Below are 25,501 nucleotides of genomic sequence, written 5' to 3'. Positions count from 1 at the left end.
AAAACTCCTGTGTTTAAAAAGGTTTATAACAGTGGATATGAAAAATTCTAAGTAGCCTCATTGCAAATACTACATTTCATTAAAGGTTAAAATCAAGACAAATCAGGTCAGGCCTTTTACCCTCAGATTTCAGGTGAAGGAGGTCTCAACAGTGCAAATATAACAGGTTAAATATTGAGTAGTACAGTAATTACAGTGAAGGGGATTTCCTTTGTAAAAATTTCCTGAACTGGTGATCATGCTTCTAATAAATGGCCTCAATGACACATGATCCAAAGTAGGTAGTCAGGAATGAATAGGACTATTTGTTTATGGACTATCTAAATCACAGGTGTGAAAAAAAAAAAGAAAGATTTCTGTGGATATCTTGATATATCATTTAAAAAAAAAAAAAAAAAAAGAAAAAAAAAAAAAGATAAATCATCAAATCATTAAGAAGTCTGTGGAAGACTTTTTCCCCTCACTGTTCAGGTACTTCAGGTGTGTTTTATTTATTTATTTATTTTTTTAAATAACCATTATCATGTGAAAAATTAGACCTTATGGATTTTTTTTTTTTTTTTTTTTTTTTTTTTAACATATGTAGACATTAACAAGATTTGATCTTCATATCAACAGTACCGTTGGGTAAAGATAATAAATCTCTCTCACTCTCACCTCGGAGTACTGCACCCTTCACACATCCTTCTGCTGATAACAGCATAGGAGAGACATCCCCACCCATAATTACAACAGTGCAGGTGAGCAGAGAGCTGAGGAGACTTCGTGCCAGCAAAGCAGCGGGTCCAGATGGAGTATCGCCACGACTGCTGAAGGTCTATGCATCGAAGCTGGGGGGTCCTCTACAGCACATCTTCAACATGAGCCTGGAACAGGGGAGAGTCCCGAGGCTCTGGAAAACATTTTGCATCACCCCAGTCCCAAAAGTATCACGTCCCAGTGAGCTGAATGACTTCCGGCCTGTTGCTCTGACATCACATGTGATGAAGACCATGGAGAGGCTGCTGCTTCACCACCTGAGGCCACAGGTTCAACACGCCCTCGACCCTCTGCAGTTTGCATATCAGGAGAAGGTGGGAGTGGAGGATGCCATCATCTATATGCTACACCGATCCCTCTCCCACTTGGGACAGAGGCAGTGGTGCTGTAAGAATTATGTTTCTAGACTTCTTTAGCGCCTTCAACACAATCCAACCTCTGCTCCTTAGGGACAAGCTGACAGATGGGAGTAGATTCATACCTGGTGACATGGATCGTGGACTATCTTAAAGACAGACCTCAGTATGTGCGTCTTGGGAACTGCACGTCTGACATTGTGGTCAGCAACACAGGAGCGCCACAGGGGACTGTACTTTCTCCGGTCCTATTCAGCCTATATACATCGGACTTCCAATACAACTCGGAGTCCTGCCACGTGCAAAAGTTCGCTGATGACCCTGCTATCGTGGGCTGCATTAGGAGTGGGCAGGAGAAGGAGTATAGGGACCTAATCAATGACTTTGTTAAATGGTGCGACTCAAACCATCTTCACCTGAACACCAGCAAAACCAAGGAGCTGGTGGTGGATTTTAGGAGGCCCAGACCCCTCATGGACCCCGTGATCATCAGAGGTGACTGTGTACAGATGGTGCAGACCTATAAATACCTGGGAGTGCAGCTGGATGATAAATTAGACTGGACTGCCAATATTGATGCTCTGTGTAAGAAAGGACAGAGCCGGTTGTACTTCCTTAGAAGGCTGGCGTCCTTCAACATCTGCAATAAGATGCTGCAGATGTTCTATCAGACGGTTGTGGCGAGTGCCCTATTCTACGTGGTGGTGTGCTGGGGAGGCAGCATTAAGAAGAAAGATGCCTCACGTCTGGACAAAATGGTGAGGAAGGCAGGCTCTATTGTTGGCATGGAGCTGGACAGTTTAACATCTGTGGCAGAGCGACGGGCGCTAAGCAGGCTCCTATCAATTATGAAGAATCCACTGCATCCACTGAACAGGATCATCTCCAGACAGAAGAGCAACTTCAGCGACAGACTGCTGTCACTATCCTGCTCCACTGAGACTGAGAAGATCGTTCCTCCCCCAAACTATGCGACTCTTCAGTTCCACCCGGGGGGGTAAACGTTAACATTATACAAAGTTATTGTCTGTTTTTACCTGCATTATTATCAATCTTTAATTTAATATTGTTTTTTGTATCAGTATGCTGCTGCTGGAGAATATTAATCCCAAGGGGAAATTCACAAAGTATTTATCTATCTAAATATCATACCACATGTACATTTTGTAGTTTAATTTAAACAAACATAAATGGGAAGTGGGAAGTAAGTAAGTGGGAAAACTAAGTCCACCTTACATGTGTCACTATCACAAATACCTCAAATTTGAATCAGGTGCACCAGATCAGGTGAAAATGAACATCAACATCTTCTGTGATTCTTGTGTATGAATTGTTATGCTTAGTATTGCTTACTGTGATTAATGGATTTAAGTTACGTTGATTATTTTGTCTGCTAAGAACAAGTAAGAATTATATTGTACATGTGAAAAAAAGACCTTGACATTGATTAGAGTGGATTTTGTCAGAAGAGGTCTCATTTAAACTAAATGACATTTAGCTTGGTTTGCTCTTTGTTGTTTAAATGTGCATTATCACTATGCCCAGATCAAAAGAGCTCTCCCAGGCCTTTAGAAAGAAGGTTGCAGAGGTCTTTCAGTCTGGGAAGGGGTTTAAAAGGATCACCAAAAATTGGAAAAAAAAAAAAATCTACAAGTGGAGAAGATTTTAAACAACTGCCAACTGCCAGGCCACCCTAGCAAGTTCAACCCAAGAACACCACAGAAAATGCTGAAAGAAGAAGTTCAGAAATTCATCACAGAAATACAGGGACCTCTTGCTAGTGCCGATGGTCAAACTGCATGAGTCAACCATTAGAAAGGGGATACACAAACTACAGTTAGGTCCATAAATATTTGGACAGAGACAACTTTTTTCTAATTTTGGTTCTGTACATTACCACAATGAATTTTAAATGAAACAACTCAGATGCAGTTGAAGTGCAGACTTTCAGCTTTAATTCAGTGGGGTGAACAAAATGATTGTATAAAAATGTGAGGCAACTAAAGCATTTTTTGAACACAATCCCTTCATTTCAGGGGCTCAAAAGTAATTGGACAATTGACTCAAAGGCTATTTCATGGGCAGGTGTGGGCAAGTCCGAAGTTACGTCATTATCAATTAAGCAGATAAATGGCCTGGAGTTGATTTGAGGTGTGGTGCTTGCATGTGGAAGATTTTGCTGTGAACAGACAACATGCGGTCAAAGGAGCTCTCCATGCAGGTGAAAGAAGCCATCCTTAAGCTGCAAAAACAGAAAAAAAACATCCGAGAAATTGCTACAATATTACTAGTGGCAAAATCTACAGTTTGGTACATCCTGAGAAAGAAAGCAAGCACTGGTGAACTCAGCAACGCAAAAAGACCTGGATGTCCACGGAAGACAACAGTGGTGGATGATCACAGAATCATTTCCATGGTGAAGAGAAACCCCCTCACAACAGCCAACCAAGTGAACAACACTCTCCAGGGGGTAGGCGTATCGATATTCAAGTCTACCATAAAGAGAAGACTGCATGAAAGTAAATACAGAGGGTGCACTGCAAGGTGCATGCCACTCATAAGCCTCAAGAATAGAAAGGCTAGATTGGACTTTGCTAAAGAACATCTAAAAATGCCAGCACAGTTCCGGAAAAACATTCTTTGGACAGATGAAACCAAGATCAACCTCTACCAGAATGATGGCAAGAAAAAGTATGGAGAAGGCGTGGAACAGCTCGTCATCCAAAGCATAGCACATCATCTGTAAAACACGGTGGAGGCAGTGTGATGGCTTGGGCGCGCATGGCTGCCAGTGGCACTGGGACACTAGTGTTTATTGATGATGTGACACAGGACAGAAGCAGCCGAATGAATTCTGAGGTGTTCAGAGACATACTGTCTGCTCAAATCCAGCTAAATGCAGTCAAATTGATTGGGCGACGTTTCATGATACAGATGGACAATGACCCAAAACATACAGCCAAAGCAACCCAGGAGTTTTAAAGCAGAGAAGTGGAAAATTCTAGAAAGGTCAAGTCAGTTACCTGATCTTAACCCAATTGAGCAGGCATTTCACTTGTTGAAGACTAAACTTCAGACAGAAAAGCCCACAAACAAACAGCAACGGAAAGCCGCTGCAGTAAAGGCCTGGCAGAGCATTAAAAAGGAGGAAACCCAGAATCTGGTTATGTCCATGAGTTCAAGACTTCAGGCTGTCATTGCCAGCAAAGGGTTTTCAACCAAGTATTAGAAATGAACATTTTATTTCCAGTTATTTCATTTGTCCAATTACTTTTGAGCCCCTGAAATGAAGGGATTGTGTTAAAAAAATGCTTTCATTGCCTCACATTTTTATGCAATCGTTTTGTTCACCCCACTGAATTAAAGCTGAAAGTCTGCACTTCAACTGCATCGGAGTTGTTTCATTTAAAATTCATTGTGGTAATGTACAGAACCAAAATTAGAAAAAAGTTGTCTCTGTCCAAATATTTATGGACCTAACTGTAGATCTACATGGGAGGTGTGGCAAGAGAAAGCAGAAAGAACATCACGGTAAGACTGAAGTGTGCGCTCATAAACACCTATTCAAATTTGGGACTTCTAGAACAATGTGCTCTGGGACATACAAGGCAAAGACTGTTATTTGGCCAATGTACTAGAATGCATGTTTGGCAAAAACTAAAGACAGCATTTGACCAGAAGAACCTGTTGAAATGGTTTCTGGATGCAAAACATCCCCTCAAACATTGCACAGCTGAAAGAATTCCGCATGGAGAAAAACGTTTAAACAATTGAAGTCAAGAGACTCAGACAGTTGTAGAAAACGACTACTTGAGGAGGCAATATCAGCTAGTAGATCCAAAGTTGGACTTTTTCCATTGGGAGAAATGGCATGTGTGTTAAAAATTTTCTTCGAGTAAATTACTCCAAAGTCAAAATTGGTCATCTTTACATTTTAAATGAGGATCAAATCGTGGTATGTCCACACACACACACACACACATATTATATATTATATATATATATAAAAATAAAAACACAACATTTCATGTAATGTACTGACTTTTCACATGACTGTAGGATGATATATATTCAAGAAATACTAAGCCATTTATTTAAATAAATCAAGATACAACTCTTTTGAGGGGTTTAATATGTATATTTTTACTTAAAACATTAAAATTGATGATTTGGGACAAGTTAGACCTTAAGAACTTTGAGGCAAATTATGATGCAAATAATTTTTAACATAATTAGCTATAGAGGAGATAAATTTAAAGCTATCTGCAATTACCATTCAATGTTGTTGAGGAAGTGCCTGCATTGTTGGGTCCTTTGGTTGTAGATGAAGTGCCTGCATTTTAAAATACATATTGGTAATGAGGGGGTGTTATACTTAAAAAGAAAGGAGGATAAAAAATAAATAAGACGACAGAGAAAAAAAGAGAACTGATTGTAATGTTAGCCTAATGATACCAACTGTATAAATGTGCAGGACCATTTCTTGATCATAAATACTTTACCCGCACCATCAATTAAAACAAATGTTTTATTGCTTGTGTATTCTCCCAGCCCACCATCACCATCATACATAAAGACATGGTTTATTTAACTTCCTGCTGTATTTGTTATGCAGCACACATATACTAATTGTAATCATTTTTTTAAATTAAGTGCAGAAAAGATACTTTTTTTTTTTTTTGTTAAAATACTTAAATCAAAGTGTCTGAGACACTGTGAGCATCTCATTAGACACCTTCCATTTTGACTGACCTGCAACGGGTAAAATTCTGTTACAACAAATATGAATATTATATAAATTTTTATTATATTATATATATATATATATATATATGTGTGTATGTATGTATGTATGTATATATATACACACACACACACAGTATATACACATACACACATATATACATATGGTTGAAATAGTTTTACTGTCAAAACTCGACTTGATGTTTTCTTGGAAGAAAACAGTGGATAGTACTGGCGAGCTTTGTTGGGCTGAATGGCCTGTTCTCGTCTAGAGTGTTCTAATGTTCTAAATAATGCAAACAGTACGTGACACGTGTTTCGGCCTAATTCTGGGCTCATCAGGCGTACACACTCACTGCACCCCCCTTTACAATCCGTTTTTAAATTCTAAACTAAAAAATATCAAGAACTCACTTCCCGCGAGACAAGACTTTGTGCCAACAGATTTAACCACGCCCAGGACCGGAAATAATAGACAAAGAGTAGATGACAAACACAGCCGCTGAACAGGGTTTTAAATGTTCAAAGCACTGCGTGAGATGCAGATCACGCAGCAGCAGCTGATCGAGCAAAGAGGTTTTAAAAAACAACAAGTATTGGTTTCCCATTGTATCACCATTTAAAAGGGGGTTTCGGAGGAGTGAACGCGACTCCTTGGGATGTGTTCAGCCCACCCTTTTTTACAACACAAGCAGCAGAGACGCAAAGTGGCTGGCACGTAGTGCAGGCAAGAGGTGTTGGCGAGCGAAGCAAGCAGGGGTACGCCCCCTAGTTAGATTATATTTTATTTGTGCCCATGGGGAAATGGAAAGGTAACAGCTGCAATTTCTGCCCTTTTTTCTATTTTCCATTCTGTTGTAGTACATAAAAGATTAGACAGTCAAATGAACTTCTGTTTGTGATGCTCCTTATTCCTTGTAACTGCATTAAATGCATTGCACTTCAGGATAAGCATTCATCGGTTGTCAGCTCTGACTCACCCTGTCGACGAAAGACAAAATGACTGGATTCAAAGTAGTGTGTCACCTATTGACTCCAACTCACCAAGATTATGTGAAATAATGCAGAAACTGAAAATTGCTGTAAAAGTGGCGTAATGTGACATGGCCATTAGATTTTGTTGTTCCGAGGACTTCCAAAATTTTACCATAATACACATTTTGTAGTAAATATTCACCAAAAATAAAGTAAACAAAACTTTTTGTAAACAATTACCAGTTTGAGGTTTTGATGGGCTTGCAGTAGAAGGTCCTTGTGTTGTCAAGGTGCCTATGTTTTAAAACAGAGGTGCTAATAAGAATCATATACTATGGAAGAAAAAGCTTGACTTTTTAGATCAAGCAAACACTTTTTGGTAGAAATCACATGCATTTAATCAGAGTAGTTAAAGTGCTGACCAAAAGTGGCAAATGGCATGGATAGATTGAATATAAAAATTTCAATACATACTTACCACTAGCAAATACACACACAAAAAAACCTGGACAAGAGTATTAGTCACAGTACAAACAGTAGGTTTGTTTTATTTATTTTTCTAAAATTATCTTCCAATTGTACAGAGAATTAATATTTTCTAATATTCTAATAATATTTAAAAACTGAGCCACAAAACATTTTTTCTTATGAATGGATTTGGAAAATTTCTGTTGAATTAGGAGAAAGATGTAGCTTCTTGAGTCTGTAAATTATAGAAGTAGTAACCTACCCTGTTCTGACAACTGGATGAATTTATTTTGATCAAATACATGTGCTTCAGTTAAAACTAATAATAATAATTCATTACATTTATATAGCACTTTACTCACTACTCAAAGCGCTCCACATGCAAGGGTTACCTGGGACGTGAACCCATGATCTCCTATGTCTTAACTATAATAATCGTCCATATGCATTACTTTTCTGTGTAACTTCCTGGCAGGAAACAATAAAGGAACCCATCAAAGATGCAAAAACAAAGATGAACTTCTTGTTCCTATTTACATGGTTGGTCTAAGAGAATCTACTCTCCCAACAACACAAAGCAGGCAGGCTATTGAAACGATCTGAAATCTACTTTTCTGGTAATTACAGTATCTAGTTGACAAGTACTATATTCTCTTAAGTTTTGTTTCATTTAAATAAAGGACATTTATGATAGATGCCTGAAGAAAGTGCTTCCCATCTTCATGGATTCCATACTCTAGTAACAAACCATTTGCCCCATAGCCATCAAGCAAACAATACTATTACATTTTGTGCAATATTAACAGGTTTGAAAATAATATGCTAAAAGAAGCTACAGAGGGTTTTGGCAGAAAGTACCAAAGTCAAACACTCGCACATCTACTACTACAGTAATCCCTCCTCCATCGCGGGGGTTGCGTTCCAGAGCCACCCGCGAAATAAGAAAATCCGCGAAGTAGAAACCATATGTTTATATGGTTATTTTTATATTGTCATGCTTGGGTCACAGATTTGCGCAGAAACACAGGAGGTTGTAGAGAGACAGGAACGTTATTCAAACACTGCAAACAAACATTTGTCTCTTTTTCAAAAGTTTAAACTGTGCTCCATGACAAGACAGAGATGACACTTCTGTCTCACAATTAAAAGAATGCAAACATCTCTTCCTCTTCAAAGGAGCAAACAAATCAATAGGGCTGTTTGGCTTTTAAGTATGCGAAGCACCGCGGCACAAAGCTGTTGAAGGCGGCAGCTCACACCCCCTCCGTCAGGAGCAGAGAGAGAGAGAGAGAGAGAGAGAGACGCACAGATAAAAAAATCAATACGTGCCCTTTGAGCTTTTAAGTATGCGAAGCACTGTGCAGCATGTCTTTTCAGGAATCAGCTTTACAAAAGATAGCAACATGAAGATAATCTTTCAGCATTTTTAGACGAGCGTCCGTATCGTCTAGGTGTGCGAACAGCCCCCCTGCTCAATCCCCATACGTCAGGATCACAGATAGTCAGCGCAAGAGAGAGAGAAAAGTAAGCAATCTAGCTTCTCAGCCATCTGCCAATAGCGTCCCTTGTATGAAATCAACTGGGCAAACCAACTGAGGAAGCATGTACCAGAAATTAAAAGACCCATTGTCCACAGAAATCCGCGAACCAGCAAAAAATCCGCGATATATATTTAAATATGCTTACATATAAAATCACAATTTAAATGACCGCTATGCACGCGTGTTGACTCGGCGACGCCCACAGCAGAAAGAACGCGCTCCGGCCGCTCCAACCGCGCCATGTGGGGAGTGAAAGACGCCAATATCTCACACTCTCTCCCCCCTTAAAGAAATTAAATGGGTGCGAGTGAGACCACTGACCTCCCTCCCTTCTATTAGTTATAGGTTATAGTACGTTCGACTTATCCATGAGTCCGGCTTATCTATGATAAGATTTTATTTTAAAAATTCGTATGATTTTTGGTCTCTGGCTTATACACGAGTCCGGCTTATAGACAAGAACCTAGGGTACAAGTAAAATCAGCTTTTAGTGAATAATTTTAAATTGTTTTAAAAGATATCTGAAAATATAAAAAAAAACAAAACAAACTGTGTAAATAACTTCACTCCCTCTCTTTGATACTCAGAACCCAAGAAGTATTTATATTAAAAAAAAAAAAAAAAAAAAAAAAAGTGAGTTTTACCCGTATTAGGTGAAATTGTAGTAGTCTTCATGGTCACAGCTGCAATAAAAAAATGCAAGCTTTATTAACAATTACAGCTTAGCAAGGCAATTTACAACAAATGACAAAGACCATATTGCTTTGTTTTAAAGGCTGTGTACTAAACAAACACAAAGCCTTATAACAACTCGGTCAGTCAACAGTCTGACAGACAACAGTGGGGAGGGGGGGGGGGGGTAGTATGAGTTTTACCCGTTTTAGTTGAAATTGTAGTAGTCTTCATGGTCACAGCTGCAATAAAAAAATGCAAGCTTTATTAACAATTACAGCTTAGCAAGGCAATTTGTCATTTGTTGTAAAGACCATATTGCTTTGTTTTAAAGGCTGTGTACTAAACAAATACAAAGCCTTATAACAACTCGGTCAGTCAACAGTCTGACAGACAACAGTAGGGGGGGGGGGGGGAAAAAATACACAAAAAAATGCTGACCTAAAATGATTCAACATTGGGGGGGGGGGGAATGAATAAGGTATCCTATCTAAAGTTTAAAAGTAATGACAGTGAACAACATAATCCAACATAAAACTATAATAATACAGAAGTTATTTTACTTACTTTTAAAACCCTACTGTTTTCATAAAAGAATAAAGGCTGAGGGGCTAGTGACGAATAAGCAAAGCCAGTGTCCGCCTTTATTTTACTTATCAGCAAATAGTAAAACAACACATCCCTAACTTATAAGCAGGTAGTACTGCAGCCTTTAACCTAGAAGACAGTTAAGCCTGACAAAGTGAATTCTTTCCTAGGGGTGCCCCCTCTCAATTTTAAATGGGATAAGCAGCTTTACAGAAAAATGGCCAACCAACATTGTGACGAGAGGCACAAGGGTAGTAGCTGCATTTGAAGATAACCTCAACTATAGCCATCTGTGACAGATATTTAGTTTACTGTCAAATCATGCAAAGAGTACGTGACACGTGTTTCGCCCTTATTTGGGCTCATCAGGCGTACACACTCTACTGCTCCCCTTGCAGGGATTGAACCTCGGACATCAGCATCAGAGACGAAGTCCCTTTATGCTGCGCCATGGTGTGTAGTTAAGTTTATTTGACAGCCTGTAGATCGGAGTAATTACATTCACTGCATTCATAGTCTGTGTCTCGACCTGATTGTATGGGTTGTTACCTACCAGGTAACACATGTGGTTGGTCTGCCATTTGGCAAACATCCGCCACGGGGATCTGCTTCTCACAACTGAATATATAATGTATATATATTATATATACACATACACATACACACAGAATGCTCAGGGTTGTGTCCATCTGTCATGCAATTACTCTCGAGCCACTGGGGCTAGAACCTTGATTTAAGTTTTAAACAAAAGCTTGTGACGCATTATGTGCTGGTGATACAAAAACATGTGGCTAAAAGCAACCTCCACGAAGTTATTAGAATTTGCATTTTACTTATTGCAAACTGCATTGAAGGTGATATGGCAGTAAGACACAAAGAAGAGCAGCGACATCTGCTGATCTTGGTGCAAACCGGCCAATTTCGTGATTGGAAAATTATTTAAAAAGTGCAAATCACTTCAGTAAGAGAGACCTATAAAAGTATGTTGCAGTTTAAAGTACATTTTTGTATTCACATACATGATTTGATTTTCAAATGTAAGGCCGTAACTGCAAATTGTAAACTACAAATCAATTAAATCTGTGGCACCAAACATAATAAATGAAACAACAAATGCAGAAAGTTTCTCACCACTACCAGCGAATGACCACCCCAATACAATTCTATATATGCAACTTACCCAAACACATTGGAGGTGAAGGAGACCATTGATTGTCTTCTCTACATTTAATTGTGTTACTGCCATTCATTATAAATCCAGCATTACATGAAAATGTAATGGCGTAGCCCAGTTTATAAGGGGGAGTAAAACCACTTTCCTTTTTTCCATTCTTCACTGTCACATCAGCGCAGTTAATTACTAAAAGCAGACAAATTGTTAATATTTAATAACGGTTGAGGAAAAAAAAACTGAATACCAAAAAAGCACTATTGTTTGTACCTTTACACTGTGGAGGAGCACTACTGTAGTTTCCATGCAGAGTGCAGGTAATTGAACTTTCTCCAATCAGATCCCCTACTGTGCACTTATATGTTATAACCGAGCTATAGGTCACTGTTCCAATTGGTGGATTAACAATAGTCCCATTAACAATCTCCGGGGGATCTGGACACTTAACATCTATGAGGTAGGATAGAGAGAAAAAGGGGGAAAAAAAATTTTGAAATCTATATCCATATCCTTTCCACCATACCTTTGTCAGTTGTTAAATTTTGATCAAATGTTACACTCATACACGAACCTGTACCACAATTCATACTTAAATACAATGCTTTTAGTTCTATTTCTTCTTGATCTTGTTTAAGGTGTTAATTTTTAATTTAAATTAAGTGGCTGTAAAATATTCAAGGCCATACTAGAGATCAGTTTGATAAGGCCAAAAGGATACATGTATAAATATCCAAAATGTAACTGCTAAGTTTTCAAAAAGGCTACTGTCTAAATTCTTACAGTACCTGCAGATCCTGTTCATGAACACCATGAGTAAGAGATGAGACAAAAAGATTCTCTTGTTGCAGTTCATTCCCCAGACTGAATGGAATGCCACTCAATGCTAAGGAATGAATTTTTGTTTAAATAATTCCTTTAATGCTGGTGAATTTAATATCTACATGAATGTAAAAATTGTAAAATGAAACTCTTGTAAATTGAAATACAGAAGCAGTGAAAACAAACATTAATACTATTTTTTGTAGAATTTTACTTATAGATATAACTATTAAACGTTATGTGAAACAGTGAACAGGTTATAAATATTAAGTCAAAAATACTAATGTACATATTGTACAGGATAAACAAAAAAAAGATCATAGTAAAAAAGAGAGTTGACACTGAAGCATTGTCTACCTCATGCTGGCATTTTCTAACATTATATATTAGGATGATGCTATTCTTGGAGACCTGGTTTGAAATACAAAACTAAACTTAAAAGTGTATTCTTTAAAGATTTACTGCTTTTAAATAAGAATTTCAACATTATAGGTAAATGAGCTAATTTCTACTACAGTAATAATCATTTTCTAAGTGAGGAACCTGGGGAGACCAGTAATGTTCAGAATGTGACTTTGATCCAAAAAATCATTGTGCCTCTTTTTCAAAATTTTCAATTCTCTCACCCTTCTTCATCTTTTTTTGTCTTCCTCAAATAAGCAGGGCATCACATTTATAGAAAGCAGTGCATGCCCTTGAATCTTTAGCTTAGAGGATAAACATTCTCAAATAATACATTATTGCCTCCAAATTTAAACACTAACGGAAGACAAATTATTGGGAGCCAATGCTTTTTAGCTAGATGTAAAGGGTCAAGTGCTGGAGTACAGGTGGCCCTTGGGTTATGACATTTATAGCCTGATTTTCTTTGTTAAAATGTGTATTGAAATATCGGCAAAAATGCATAACATTTAATTACTTAATTTGCAGAAGAAAAAAAAACATTTCTAAACTTAAGATGTGAGTGAAGCAATACTACTGTAGTTTAAATCCTAAACCAATTAAATTAAACCAAAATAAACCTAGAGAAAGTACAGTATAATGATCTTATACTTAAATATCTTAGATTTTTTTGATAATGACACTATACCTTAGAGTTAGAAAAGAAATAATAAATGGCTAAAAACCTACCAATAACTGACAATTAACAGAAAGAAGTGTGCTCTACCTCTTCTAAGCTAAACTGACAGCTGCTGATTGAGCTGCTTACTTGTGACAGGGTTTACTGCATGTACTTTCAGTTAAATTCAGGGCTAGGTGTGCACATAAGCACAAAATATCAGCATTTTCAAAGCCTGAAGTCTGCAGTACTGTTCCTCACCATCAGCAAGGGCTGTTACATATTCATCCACAGTAAAATTTGTTTGCTTCATTTAGAAGTAAAAAATGGAAGTCACTCGATGAAAACTACTGAAATTCACTTGAATAAATAAAAACTTTGGCTATTTATTGCTTATTTGTATCTTTGGAATTGCTATAAAATGCATGCTCTGCCAATAACTGCAACCTACTTAGTGACACTAACGAAAGCAAAAATAAAGATTTTATTTGAAACTGAAATCAAGAAATACATTATTAAAGCAATGGTTCATTAAAATTTAAAACAAAAACAACGAGTTGCATAAACACTAGTATTCAAGTATAGCCTGATGAAATATTAGGAACAGATCAGCGAAAAAAAAAATAAAAAATAAAAAAATCAGTAGTTGATGTTACTAGACTATAATTTTTAAAATGTTCCTTGTATTTAAAAACTTGTTAAAATGCAGTTATATCTTGCATGATCAGTCTTGCAACTTTTTAAAAATTAAAAATGTAAAAATGGAAGAATTAACTGTCCAGATTCATCATGAGGCTAAATACCTAGTACTATCCATTATTATTTAGACATCTGGTATGCAGACATCACATATAGTATTAAGCATTCCTGCAGAGTCTAAGAATGACTTACCTTCACATACTGCACTATTTGTATCCCACTGGCCACTGGACAAACATACTACATAGCTTTTGCCAACAAGATTAAATCTAAAAGAAAAAAAAATACATATCAGCAATTTATATATTTATTTATTTTGTGCGAGCTGGTCCGAACGCCATCAGTCAAACACCACCACTTTACAAAACACATGTTTATTACAAAAGTTCCTTACACTGCACACATATCACTCCCAACATGAGCCTCTCCCAATGCCCGTGGGCCACCTTTCTTCCTCCTGTCACTGGAGCTTCGTCTTGCTCCAGCTCCCGACTCTAGGAAGGTGGCCCCTTTTATAATCACCCGGATGTGCTCCAGGTGCTTGCTGATGACCTTCCTGTGGCACTTCCTGGTGTGGCAGAAGTGCCGCACTAGCACCCGTAAGCAGTCCGGGTGTCCCTGGAAGGTTCTTCCTCCACCTGCCCAGGTGTGGCGGACGTGCGGGTTTCCCAGGCTCCACGACGCTCGGGGCACCCCCTGGCTCCATTCCCATGGTCCCCTCCTTATCCAGGGCGGTTGCCCCCTCGTGGCCCGGGGGACGTGTATACCGCCTCCCGGTCCTTCCAGGCATCACAGCTGGGTCTGCCCGCCAGCCACAATTTTTTATATATATATATATATATATATATATATATATATATATATATATATATATATATATATATATATATATATATATAGGCAATCCCATAAGTAAGGTCTCCTATTTTTTTAGAAATACAAACAACCGTTTATTTTCTATAATATTTACGTAATTTTAAAGGTTAAAGAATTATTTATTTTTCTACATAATCGCCATTTCGGTCGATGCATTTTTGTAGACGCTGTGGTAGTTTTAGAATGCCCATGTCATACCAGCTCACCGCCATGTCCTTCAGGAAGCGTTGAACCTCATCTTTCACCTCGTCGTCGGAGCAGAATCGCCTTCCGGACAAATGTTCTTTCAACTTGGGGAACAGGTGGTAGTCACTGGGTGCAGAGAGCATCCAGAGTGATCCGCCGATCTTTACACAGGTTTTCCTCTACCTTCACGACTGTCACATCGGAAATTGACGGCCTCCCGCTCCTTTGTTCTTCGTGAATTTCAGTACGACCGGCTGTAAACTCTCTACACCACTTGCGAACGTTTTTGACATCCATGCACGACTGTCCATACACTTCCGTCAATTGGCGATGAATTTCAACCAGTTTAACGCCTTTTGCGTTCAAAAATCGAACAACTGCGCGAACTTCGCACTTGGCGGTAGCGTTCAATGGGAGCTCCATTTTTAAGGGCTGCCAAGCCAAGATTGAGCATCCCAGCGAAGCCGCGCATGCTTGTTTGGGAGTGGAGGAAGCACCAATCACAACAGTGTGGTCAACAGCCGTACGACCAGTTTCTCTACGTCCCCACCACTTTGGAGACCTTACTTTTGGAATTGCCCTCATACTTTTATTTATTTAATATATATATATATATATATATATATATATATATATAAACACTTTAACAGTCTTCACTGACAAGCACAATAAAATTACCCAATACAGAATACAAAAATCCAAACCCAAGTCATTTTTGAAAGGACATTCTGGGCAAAATGTAAATTGAAAAAATCAATTAAGTCTATTACGTCTTGATTTATTCAATGCAACACAGCTACAACTTGCAACTTGAGTAATCATTTAAATGGTTTTATGAAGCACTCTTAAGTGGCCTCACGTGCCCGATGACTGTCTTTTTAAGATATAGGCCCTATTATGCATCACTGTACTGCACTTATTCTGTATACATTTTTAAAATCAATGAATTTAAAAACCGCTGCATTTGCAAGAAAGATCTTTAAATGCACAAATGTTCAGATACGGCATGCACTCTGTGAAGGGTGTACTATTAAAATAAAAGCTTGATAGTCTCCTAGTAGACATGTACAACAAAATTAAATACATTCGGAGCAAAACTAATGTGTTTCCTGCCAAAAGTTTGGTGTTCTCTCTCTCTCTCGCACTGTAAACAAGTAAAAGTAGGTGCACATCGTGTTAGCTGGTTTGAAAGTTGGAGAATTTTCAAGTTTTCTAATTACTATAAAAACTGTCTATTACATATGCTTATAATCGAGTCATATTCAAAAATAATGTAATTACATGTATTAAAACTGTACATAAAAAGTTTTTAATAGCATTTAACAATATGTGGCTGAAATTGCTTTCATAGACAGCAGATTCCCACTCAAGTGATGAAGTTTCATGTGTTTGTTATAGTTGGATATTTAAGGTCTGTGGCTAATTAGAGTTCAAATTCCTTAAAGTAATACATTTTTCAAAGTATCCAAAGAAGATTTAAAACTGGTGCTTAAGTCTTTAGCTTAAATTGTTGACCTAATTTAAACATGACAGAAAGCAGATAATTGTGGTGCTTTGCCAATTAATTAAAATGTCAGACAAATACTGAATCATTACAAACCTTTAGATAATCCACCCATGAGGTTGATTCTGGTATAACAGAAATATAGAGTACATTTTCAGTCATTATAGCATGAAGTGTCATTTAACAACCTTTCATTAATTTCTATACAAGTCAAGATGCTTTTATTTTTAACATTTATGCATATGAACATAATGTCATTTACCCGCTTCGATTTCAAGAAGCAGAATAAGCAAGCTGCTGAGACTGAGGCTTGTGCAAGACAATGAATGCAGCAACAAGTGAGCATGGGATGGGGCATATGCAGTAACTGTTAGCACTGAACAAAACCTGCAGCTGCATTCATACAATAGGAAACAGAACTTGCCTTATAAAGGTGATGAATAAACAAACAATATCATTACTACCACATTGAATAAGGAATGTCATTATTAGCAAACTGAATCAAGACACAAAATATCACACCTTCTTACGTGGTAATACTCTATCATCCAACCCAGTCTATATTTGATCTGCCCCATCCCATGACTTGTTCAAGGTTCATTTTGTTCAGTGTGTACGACAGCAGCTGATAACTGCTTTGCCGTCAAGAGCGGCTGTCAAACAAGTTTTAAAAAAATAAATAAAAATAATTTAAATATTACATATACACATACACACAATATACCGCCTGCTCCCAAGATAAAGCATTTTTAGTTGTAGTCAAACAGAATGTTTCTCTGTTTTAAGATAGAAAAGCATTGGCAAATTTGCTAACTTGTCCATGTAGATTTTGACATTTCAAAATAGTGTACAGAGAACTGTGGTCAAGTTATAACAATGAAGACTGAACCACCCCGACAACTTTCCTTGAGAAATATGTGTTCCAAATTTGAACAAAAAATAAATAAATAAATCGGTCCACTGGGAGCCAGGCAGTTTCATGCAGACAGACAGAAAAATCAGATGCACATGGCTATTATAGTAGGCGCTATTCACACGATATGCAAATGTTTCCAGCCTCAGGTCTAGGGGAACCTGGGCCAGGTACAAGCCTGTGAAAGACAGGTAAATATCTATTTTCTGTAAACAGCTATCAACAATAACAAGCAACAGAATTAGTCAGGAAATTTGCCTTTTCACTTATAACCTTAGTCTCAAACTAAGGGTGCCTATTGTCACTTCATCTATTGGCTTTCACATTTGCTATCTACAGTTTTTTTTTCCCCTCTTTTTTTGTTCTAAGGAGAAACACACAGAAATGACCTTAAAAACAGAAATGACCTTAAAAAAACACCAAACACACCACATTGATTTTTAGCCCATTACAAAAACACACCAAAAAAACTGAAGTCGGGATCATTGGTGACTTGAAATCATGCCAGTATGTGTGAGTGTTATATAAGAATGTGCCAACAGGTGGAAAGTACAAATCCAGGCTTGATTCCTGCCTTGCATTCTGTTCAAAAACGTTAATGTATATGGATAGATTTCTAATGGTGGAAAATCATAGGCACACACTGATTTGTAAACAATTTAGAAATGAAATCTTACTCTCTTGATAAAAATTCCAGTACTGTGAAATTTAAGGTAATCTCTGTTAATCAGGATTTACACGCAGCTGCTTAAAAAGGTGGTCTGAAGACAGGACTAGATGATACAAGGTGCAAAGAATCCAGTTGACTAGATGTATATTTTAATTACTAAGTGTATACATTTTTTTTAAATTGTATCCTTAACAGTATTAGCTGCGGATTTAAAACAAATTCCATCCATTTTTACACAAAAATGTGCTTCGAGACTGCATTTTATACAGTACAGTTGAACCACTAACTACAGTTACTAAAAATATGCAATATGTAAAATGTGAATGAAGCACTAACATTAAAGGAAACAATCTCTGAAATTAAGTTGAATTAATACAGTCCGAGCATAGAATTAAGGATTTTAATAAAATACATTTATGAAGATGAAAATAACTTCACTGTACCCCCCTCAAATTTACTATACAGTTCAACAAAAAAAAAAAAAAAAAAAAAACTGCAGAAACGAAAGCAGTGTGCCATACTTACCCTTCGTTACAGGAAGCATAAGCTGTGTCACCAAAGAGATTACTAGAAGCCTCATACTGGCCATTTAACAGTTCTGGTAAACCACCACACGATTTTCCTTAAGAATAAATTGTTCATTTAAAATAAAAAAAAAAAAAAAAAAAAGAAGAAGAAAAAAAGTTAAACTTCTAAATTTAACAGTCTATATACACACACAGATAAACCATAAATTTAAAATCATTTTTAAAGTCTTCACTGAAATTTTAAAATTAACCTGCATTATCCACTGCCTTCAAGATTTAGACCCGTCAACCCTTGCTTAAAATGTGAAATATCCAACTGGCATAGCAATGTCTGAAAAAATAATACAACACTGCAGTTTTATATATCTTGAGGCTGGCAGACTGACGAGATACGTGCTAGTCTCTAAAATGGGGAACTAGACTGAAATTACCACTGTCGTAAATATCAACTATCAATTGTGGTTTAAGTAAACACACACCACACTAAATACTAGAAAATACTTTCTGGAGATGGGAGAATCCTATTATACAAAAGGAAAACAGCCCACACAGCCCTTTTACTTACTTTCACAAATCAGGGTCAATGTTGTCCACATTCCACTCCTGCAAGTAATGGTGCGAGATCCACCTTTTTGAGAGTATCCTGGGATGCATTTGTACGTTACATTAGCTCCGTCATTAAATGTATCTATTGTTGCAAACTCATCACTTGGAACTGCATTATTAGAATTCGGTGGCATCCCACATGTTGCCGCTTCTTTTAAAATATAGAAGAAGATTATTGTCAGACAAGTGTATTACTATACTGCATGACTCAAGCCTGAAATGATCCAAATATATTTAAGTTGCCTATTACTGGATCAATCTAACCAGTAACATTTTGCATTAGATTAATGGGTGCTTCTGTGAGGCATGTGTAAACACCTCTCTAACATCTTTAATTCAAAATAACTTAACATGATCCACATTTTAGATCTTCACTGCATAAACCATGCTTTTAAAATGTATCCAGAAGTTACAGAAAAGGAGGAGCCACTTAACTAACCATTCTGTCCCATCCAATCTTGTGCAGTGCACTGGAAACTGCATATCCAGCCAGGCATAAAGAGCTACACCCAAGGGAGATCATACATCATCTTTTTGGGAGAACTATGTGATACTCACCTTCACTAAATATGGAAGGCAGCATGTGGACCATATGAAGACAGGCATCAATGAAGCTTGAACAAGCATCCAACTTAAAAGTTCAATGTATTCAAACTGACTCACAACAGTGTCTGCAGCTGTGCCTTGCTCAAAATGAACACCACATTGGACACATTCTTTGAAATGTTCTCATTTTATTTCTGCATCACCCTCAACATGGCTACAGTGTGTCTTCACCAAGACTGAATGAACCTCATAATCAAAAAGTTATCAAAAATAATAAGGACTTCACCGTTGAATTTCTTTTGAAATTTTATACACCACACATGACCATGCTTTTCATTTAAGATGAATTTGGCCATCGTGAATTAAACTCCAAGATAGCAGAGTTGGTGTTCACACATGTCTCATAGGTAGCAGCCATTGGTCTAATACTAATTGCTGAATTGGTTTATCCAGTACCATTAGAAATCTGTGTGTACATTTTACTTGCCCTGTAGTTTGAACACTTAAAACCTTTCAAGTTCATTTTTTAAAAATTGGTTTTACATAAAAAAAATTTTAAAAAAATCCTACTATATAGGCTCACACTATAAACACTGCACACATATTAGACCATTACAACAATTATGACTAGAACGGGGCATTCAGCCCAAAAAGCTCGTCCCACTCTTCACCTGAACGGTCCAAAATAACTTAAGATTTGAATGTCCCTGAATTCCTACTCTACAACACACCACTTGGTAATTTATTCCATATGTCTGTGGTTCTTTGCATAAAGAAAAACTTTAACATTTATGTTAAACCTGCGCGTCTCATTTTAAAAGGTATACATTTCATCAAAATTCTTTGTTTTTTCCTTTCTAAAAATTACACAAATACACTATTGTGCAATATCTGTGCAATCTTAGGAGACGGATCAACACTCAGGAACACTCTTGGCTTCTTTGCTTAAAAAAAAAATAGACGTATCCAGCAAGGCTTTGTTGCTGCATTTACAGCCCAGCACCCTATGATCTTTCTAACTTCCAAATTTTTTGCAAGAAATGGAATAGCAGGTTAACATGCTAAGTCTGAGGTGTGCAAATGAGCCCCAACCTATTAAACACATGCTCTGAAGTATAGCTGGAAGTATGAAGGTACAGGTAGTTGCACTGTTTATGCAACGGAGCACTGAAAAGTTATAGTGCCTTATAACATCACATAAGTCTGATGAAACAATTTTAAAAATCACACGTAATACAAATACAAACTGGTCTATACTAATTAATGTTTTTGCAATTGAGACATACGAGATACCTCTCAAAATTGTTTTGTACCGACTTGCTTACAGATCCTGCATACATGCTTGCATCTTGTGACTTTCCGTCCCACCTCCCATTTTGTAATAGAGACCAAAACTGCAGACAAGACCTCACTCTACTGCAAAATATACTGTATCTTAAGCATAACCTCCCTGGACTTGTTAGGTTATATAGTAAGGGGAGTGTGGTACATTCTTTTAGCCTTATTGATATTTTATATGCCTTGTCTTGATCTAATCCACTGTAACTTTCAGGTCCTTCTCATAAGGTGTAATAATAAATAAGGTGTAAAAATAAGTAAATGTGTAATATTTCACTTACTTGCATCAAATTTCATCTGCTACAAATCTTTTCAAGCCTCTCTGTAATAGGTCAGTTGATTCTACATCACCTACCTTTCTGTCAAGTTTGGTATCATCTTCAAACCTAACCAGTTTACCTTTTTGTACAGATTGTTTATGTATATTAAAACACAGCAGGTCCACTATTGACCCCCTGAGGGACACCGAGTTCTGAAAAAGACCACCTCATCAAAACCCTTTGCTTCCTGTGTTTAAGTCAACTTTGCAACCACCTACACACTGCACTTGGAATTCACACTACTTTCACTTTGATCACTAATCTTTCATGTAGTAGGTTATCAAAAGCCTTCTGCTTTTTTCTGTATTCTTTTGTTGCTTCCTCATAATAGGCCAATATATTAGTAACACAACCTTCCCTCTCTGAACCCATGCTATTTGTTAATACATCCATTCTTGTCATGTGCTGCATGATCTATCGCTTAATAATTACTTCCATTAAATTTACCTGTGAAGCTTACTGGCCTATTGTGACTCGGATCAGCCCCACCATTCTTTTTATACAATGCGATTTTGCTACCATCCAGCCTTTAGGAATTGTCCAAGTGTACATATATGTACTCATTAACCTCCTTAAGCACTTAAGGATAAAGGTTATCCGGCCCTGTGATCTGTTAGATTTCAGCCTATCTAATCCAAGCAGTACTTCTTCCTCCACATATCCAAGTCACTAAGTACCTCCTTATTAGTTCCTGTTGCTTTTGAGAGTTCAACTTCTTCACACATGTAATCTTCAATAAAGAATAAGTTCAAAGCATTTGCTGTTTAGCTAACTATATGTAGTAGTTAGACATTCATTATATTCTTCATCTACTCTACAATCAATCTTTTAAAATATTAAGACTCTCTTTAGCTCACCTTATGCTTTTCCTGTAAAATCTCTCCAACTGTCTTTTGCCTTCGCAATTTCATTTTTAATCATTGCTCTCAACACTCATATGCCATATGATTAGCGATGGACTATTAGTCTTTAATGCCTTGTACTTCGTTTTTTTTTTTTTTGTGTTGTCCTTTCATCTCCTTATTCACCAACTACAATGTTCACTCATTTTTTTAGTAAATTCTGGGATAAACTTGTGCTCTGTATAAGCTGTTGAATAATTTTAAGCCTGCCCCACATTCCCTCAATTGTCTCCATAATTAAATGGTTATCTTAATTTATTTTACTTCGGCTGTGCCACATCCACTCAAAATTTGCCTAAAACTGAATTTCCCGGTGTTAATTTTTGAATATGGACTCTTACAAAACACTATGAAATGTTTTATAACTGGTTATGGTCACTTCCACCTAATGGTTCAATCACATCTACCCTTTGAATATTGCTCCAATTATAACAGAGGCTTTAATAAGTTTACTTCATATGTTATGGACATATTTATTAGCAGATTTAATCGGGCTTAAAGGAGGCTCTCTTATGAAGCTGATAAGTTGATGATTTAAGAAATTAACTGGTTTAAAGTAGTTAACCGATAGAAAGTACCAGAAGTATACAAACTTTAATTTGCAAAAAAGAACCAGCTACAATAATCATTTCTTTAGAATCCAACACACATGGTGTCCAATATTTTTGATAAGTGATGAATTGTCAAAATGATTTGATATGTTGGAATAAAGACTGAATAGTTTATATATAAAAAACAGACTGCAATCCCAAAACACACCAGTCCTAAGGACATCACTCGGACACATGCATATTCTCCAATTCCAATTTTTGAAGATTTCTGCCTTATGTAGATATTTACATAATTTTTTTACACAATACTGTGAATAGTTTACACTCGATTCCCAGTTAGCTTATTGTAAGTGTAATTTAGGATGCTGGTACACTAAAATACAAAAAAAAAAAAAAAGGGAAACTATTGCGCATGGCAGTCACTAAACCATTGTAGGATTCAATATAATTAATTTGCAGTTCAGTTCACTTCAGTTCCTATATTCCACACCTCTCAATGTTGTAGTTCAGGAGTGTTAAATCTCAGATCCTGGAGGTTTGTAGATTTTTGTTCCAGCCACCTATCTTACATTAGCAGCCAATTACTGCTGGCAACTGAATATACTCATTCTCACCATTATATGTCATCAACTGCTGGTCTGCAGATAATTCAGAATTTCAAGTTCCTGAGCACCATTTTCAGTGCTGTAAAATGTGAGGTCAACACTCCTGGTACAGTCAAGAAAGCTAACCAGAAGCTGCCCTGACTAAATATAATTTGTGCTAAATGAGTGGTCGGGTGGCTGTTCGTGAATGACTTCCGTGTTCTGTGTTTCTAATAAAGTTATTTGTATGAATGAGCTTTCCATGAAATCAAACTCCATGTAACGGACATCAATTAAGCAATCAAGTATTTAATATGCATTTTACTTTCCCTGCAAATCTAATCATCTATTCATTCAATTGATAAATAAAGACACAACCAATGTTATTGCATAAACACACACTCAAGATGAGTAGAAAAAAAGAATTACTCAGCAGTGCACGAAACAATAATACAGAATTTAACATTTAGCAGCATCCTTACAAGTAACAGAATTTAAAATGCATATTGCTCTAGGAATTAAAGAGTTCTTAAACATGTTGACTTTTAACTTTGGAAACCTAAAATCTGCAGCCTGATGGCAACAGCTGGAATTTAGACCAAACAGGATGGCTACTGTCTGACAGAATTGAGTTGCCTTTTTTTCCCCAACCTGTTTGCAATACGCTTCAGTGATAAAAGTCTGCTGTGAACCAATTCATTTACTGCAGATTTTTATAATGTTGCTAAGATGGTATATATTTGAATTGCTGAGGTTGCCAAACCAACAGATAAAAGCAAATGTAACAATGGATTCAATAAGGACTTGTTCCCAGATATTTGTAATGCTCTACCATCTCTACTGTCTCCTTTTTAATTCAAGTTAAAACAGTGGACGGTGAGAAGCAGCCGAAATCTACACCCCTATTTTTTGTTCCGTGTATATTTGGAACTGTTAGTGGTAACTGTGCTTCGCATAGTTATGTTTACTTTTAAATTTGTGCTGCTTGTAGTTTAATGTCTACTCTTATATACCTTTATCTAAGGCATCTACAGGCTTGCTCCAAACGATATTGTATTATACAGTGACAATACATGCATCTTATATCTTGTCTTAGAAATACTCAATTGCAAATAGGAGCGATCACACCATTGTACAAACTCATCAACAACTGGTCTATGGCTTTCTTTCTTATCTTGTATAAGATTCACAATGACAGAGTCATGTGCAAATTACCTAAGGATAGACATCCTGAAAACTCCTGCAGTCATTTGTATCAAAGATAAACAGAAGAGCAGAAGATGGGCAGCACCCTTGCAGAGTACCAACAGATGTACTTAGGCTATTAGAGAAATAGCCATTAACACTCACTTTGTGTTCCGTTTGTTAAAGAGTCCAGAATCCACCCCAATAAGTTAGGGTCCAAACAGAACTAATCCATTAGTTTGTCAGCTAAAATATGGGGCTGGCTCATGTTGAAAGCTGACGAAAAGTGAAACAGCAATCTTGCACGTTTTTTTTTGATCCTTCCAAGTGCTCATACAATAAATTTAAAAGTGTTGCTGTGGTATCCTCCACACCTCTCTATTCTCTATATGTAAATTGAGAAGGGTCCAGAAGAGCATTAGCTTTGGTTAAGTAGCAGTCACTTAATTAACTTCTCAAAGGATTCCATGATATGAGAAGTTAATACCACTGGTCTAAAGTCACTTAATGCTTTGGGGTGTACAGTTTTCGCCACAGGAATAACAGATACCCGTTTCCATAGGCTGGGCACTTATAAATCCAAGGACATTTCAAATGTGGAGCGGAAAACTAGAGAGAGCTCTTCTGCACAGTAGTGAAGCAGAAGGCCAGTTATTCCACCTGGACCTGAGCTTTTTTTTTTGGTATTTGTTTGTTTAAGGGCCTTTCTGACATCATTCTGCTTTAAGAATAGTAGACTCCTGGCTCTGGTCCATAGTCTGTTCTTTTGCCAACTTATTTCAGAACAAAATCCTGCGTTTCTAATCTTGAACAGAACTCATTCAAGTTTTGTGTTAACTGATGGTCAGTTTTCGCCCCTGCCAGGTCAACTTGATTATTGATTTTTGTAAGAATGCCATCCATCATCTTCATGCCATTCCATAATGAGCCCAGGTTATCAAT

General features: G+C 37.1%; 1 protein-coding gene across 4 annotated transcripts in view; it reads right to left on the bottom strand.

Annotated features, from left to right (window-relative positions):
* The window catches only part of LOC114647907 (complement receptor type 2-like), a 53,886-nt gene that overhangs the window by 20,278 nt on the left and 8,107 nt on the right, over positions 1-25,501 (bottom strand). Inside the window, exons 2-9 of one of the 4 annotated variants that reach the window (XM_028796603.2) lie at positions 19,093-19,284; positions 18,526-18,622; positions 14,044-14,120; positions 11,544-11,723; positions 11,283-11,462; positions 9,487-9,525; positions 7,074-7,127; positions 5,389-5,448 (exon numbers count right to left, since the gene is read on the bottom strand). In XM_028796603.2, the coding sequence (XP_028652436.1) occupies positions 5,389-5,448; positions 7,074-7,127; positions 9,487-9,525; positions 11,283-11,462; positions 11,544-11,723; positions 14,044-14,120; positions 18,526-18,622; positions 19,093-19,284 (879 nt within the window). The remainder of the gene's footprint in view (positions 1-5,388; positions 5,449-7,073; positions 7,128-9,486; positions 9,526-11,282; positions 11,463-11,543; positions 11,724-14,043; positions 14,121-18,525; positions 18,623-19,092; positions 19,285-25,501) is intronic. The other 3 variants (XM_028796608.2, XM_028796607.2, XM_028796611.2) reach the window with 3 other exon arrangements.

Source organism: Erpetoichthys calabaricus, chromosome 3 (genome assembly GCF_900747795.2).
Source record: "Erpetoichthys calabaricus chromosome 3, fErpCal1.3, whole genome shotgun sequence".
NCBI classification, from domain to species: Eukaryota; Metazoa; Chordata; class Cladistia; order Polypteriformes; family Polypteridae; genus Erpetoichthys; species Erpetoichthys calabaricus.
Note: the sequence above shows the minus strand (reverse complement) of the source record. Positions and strands in the feature narration are given on the sequence as shown.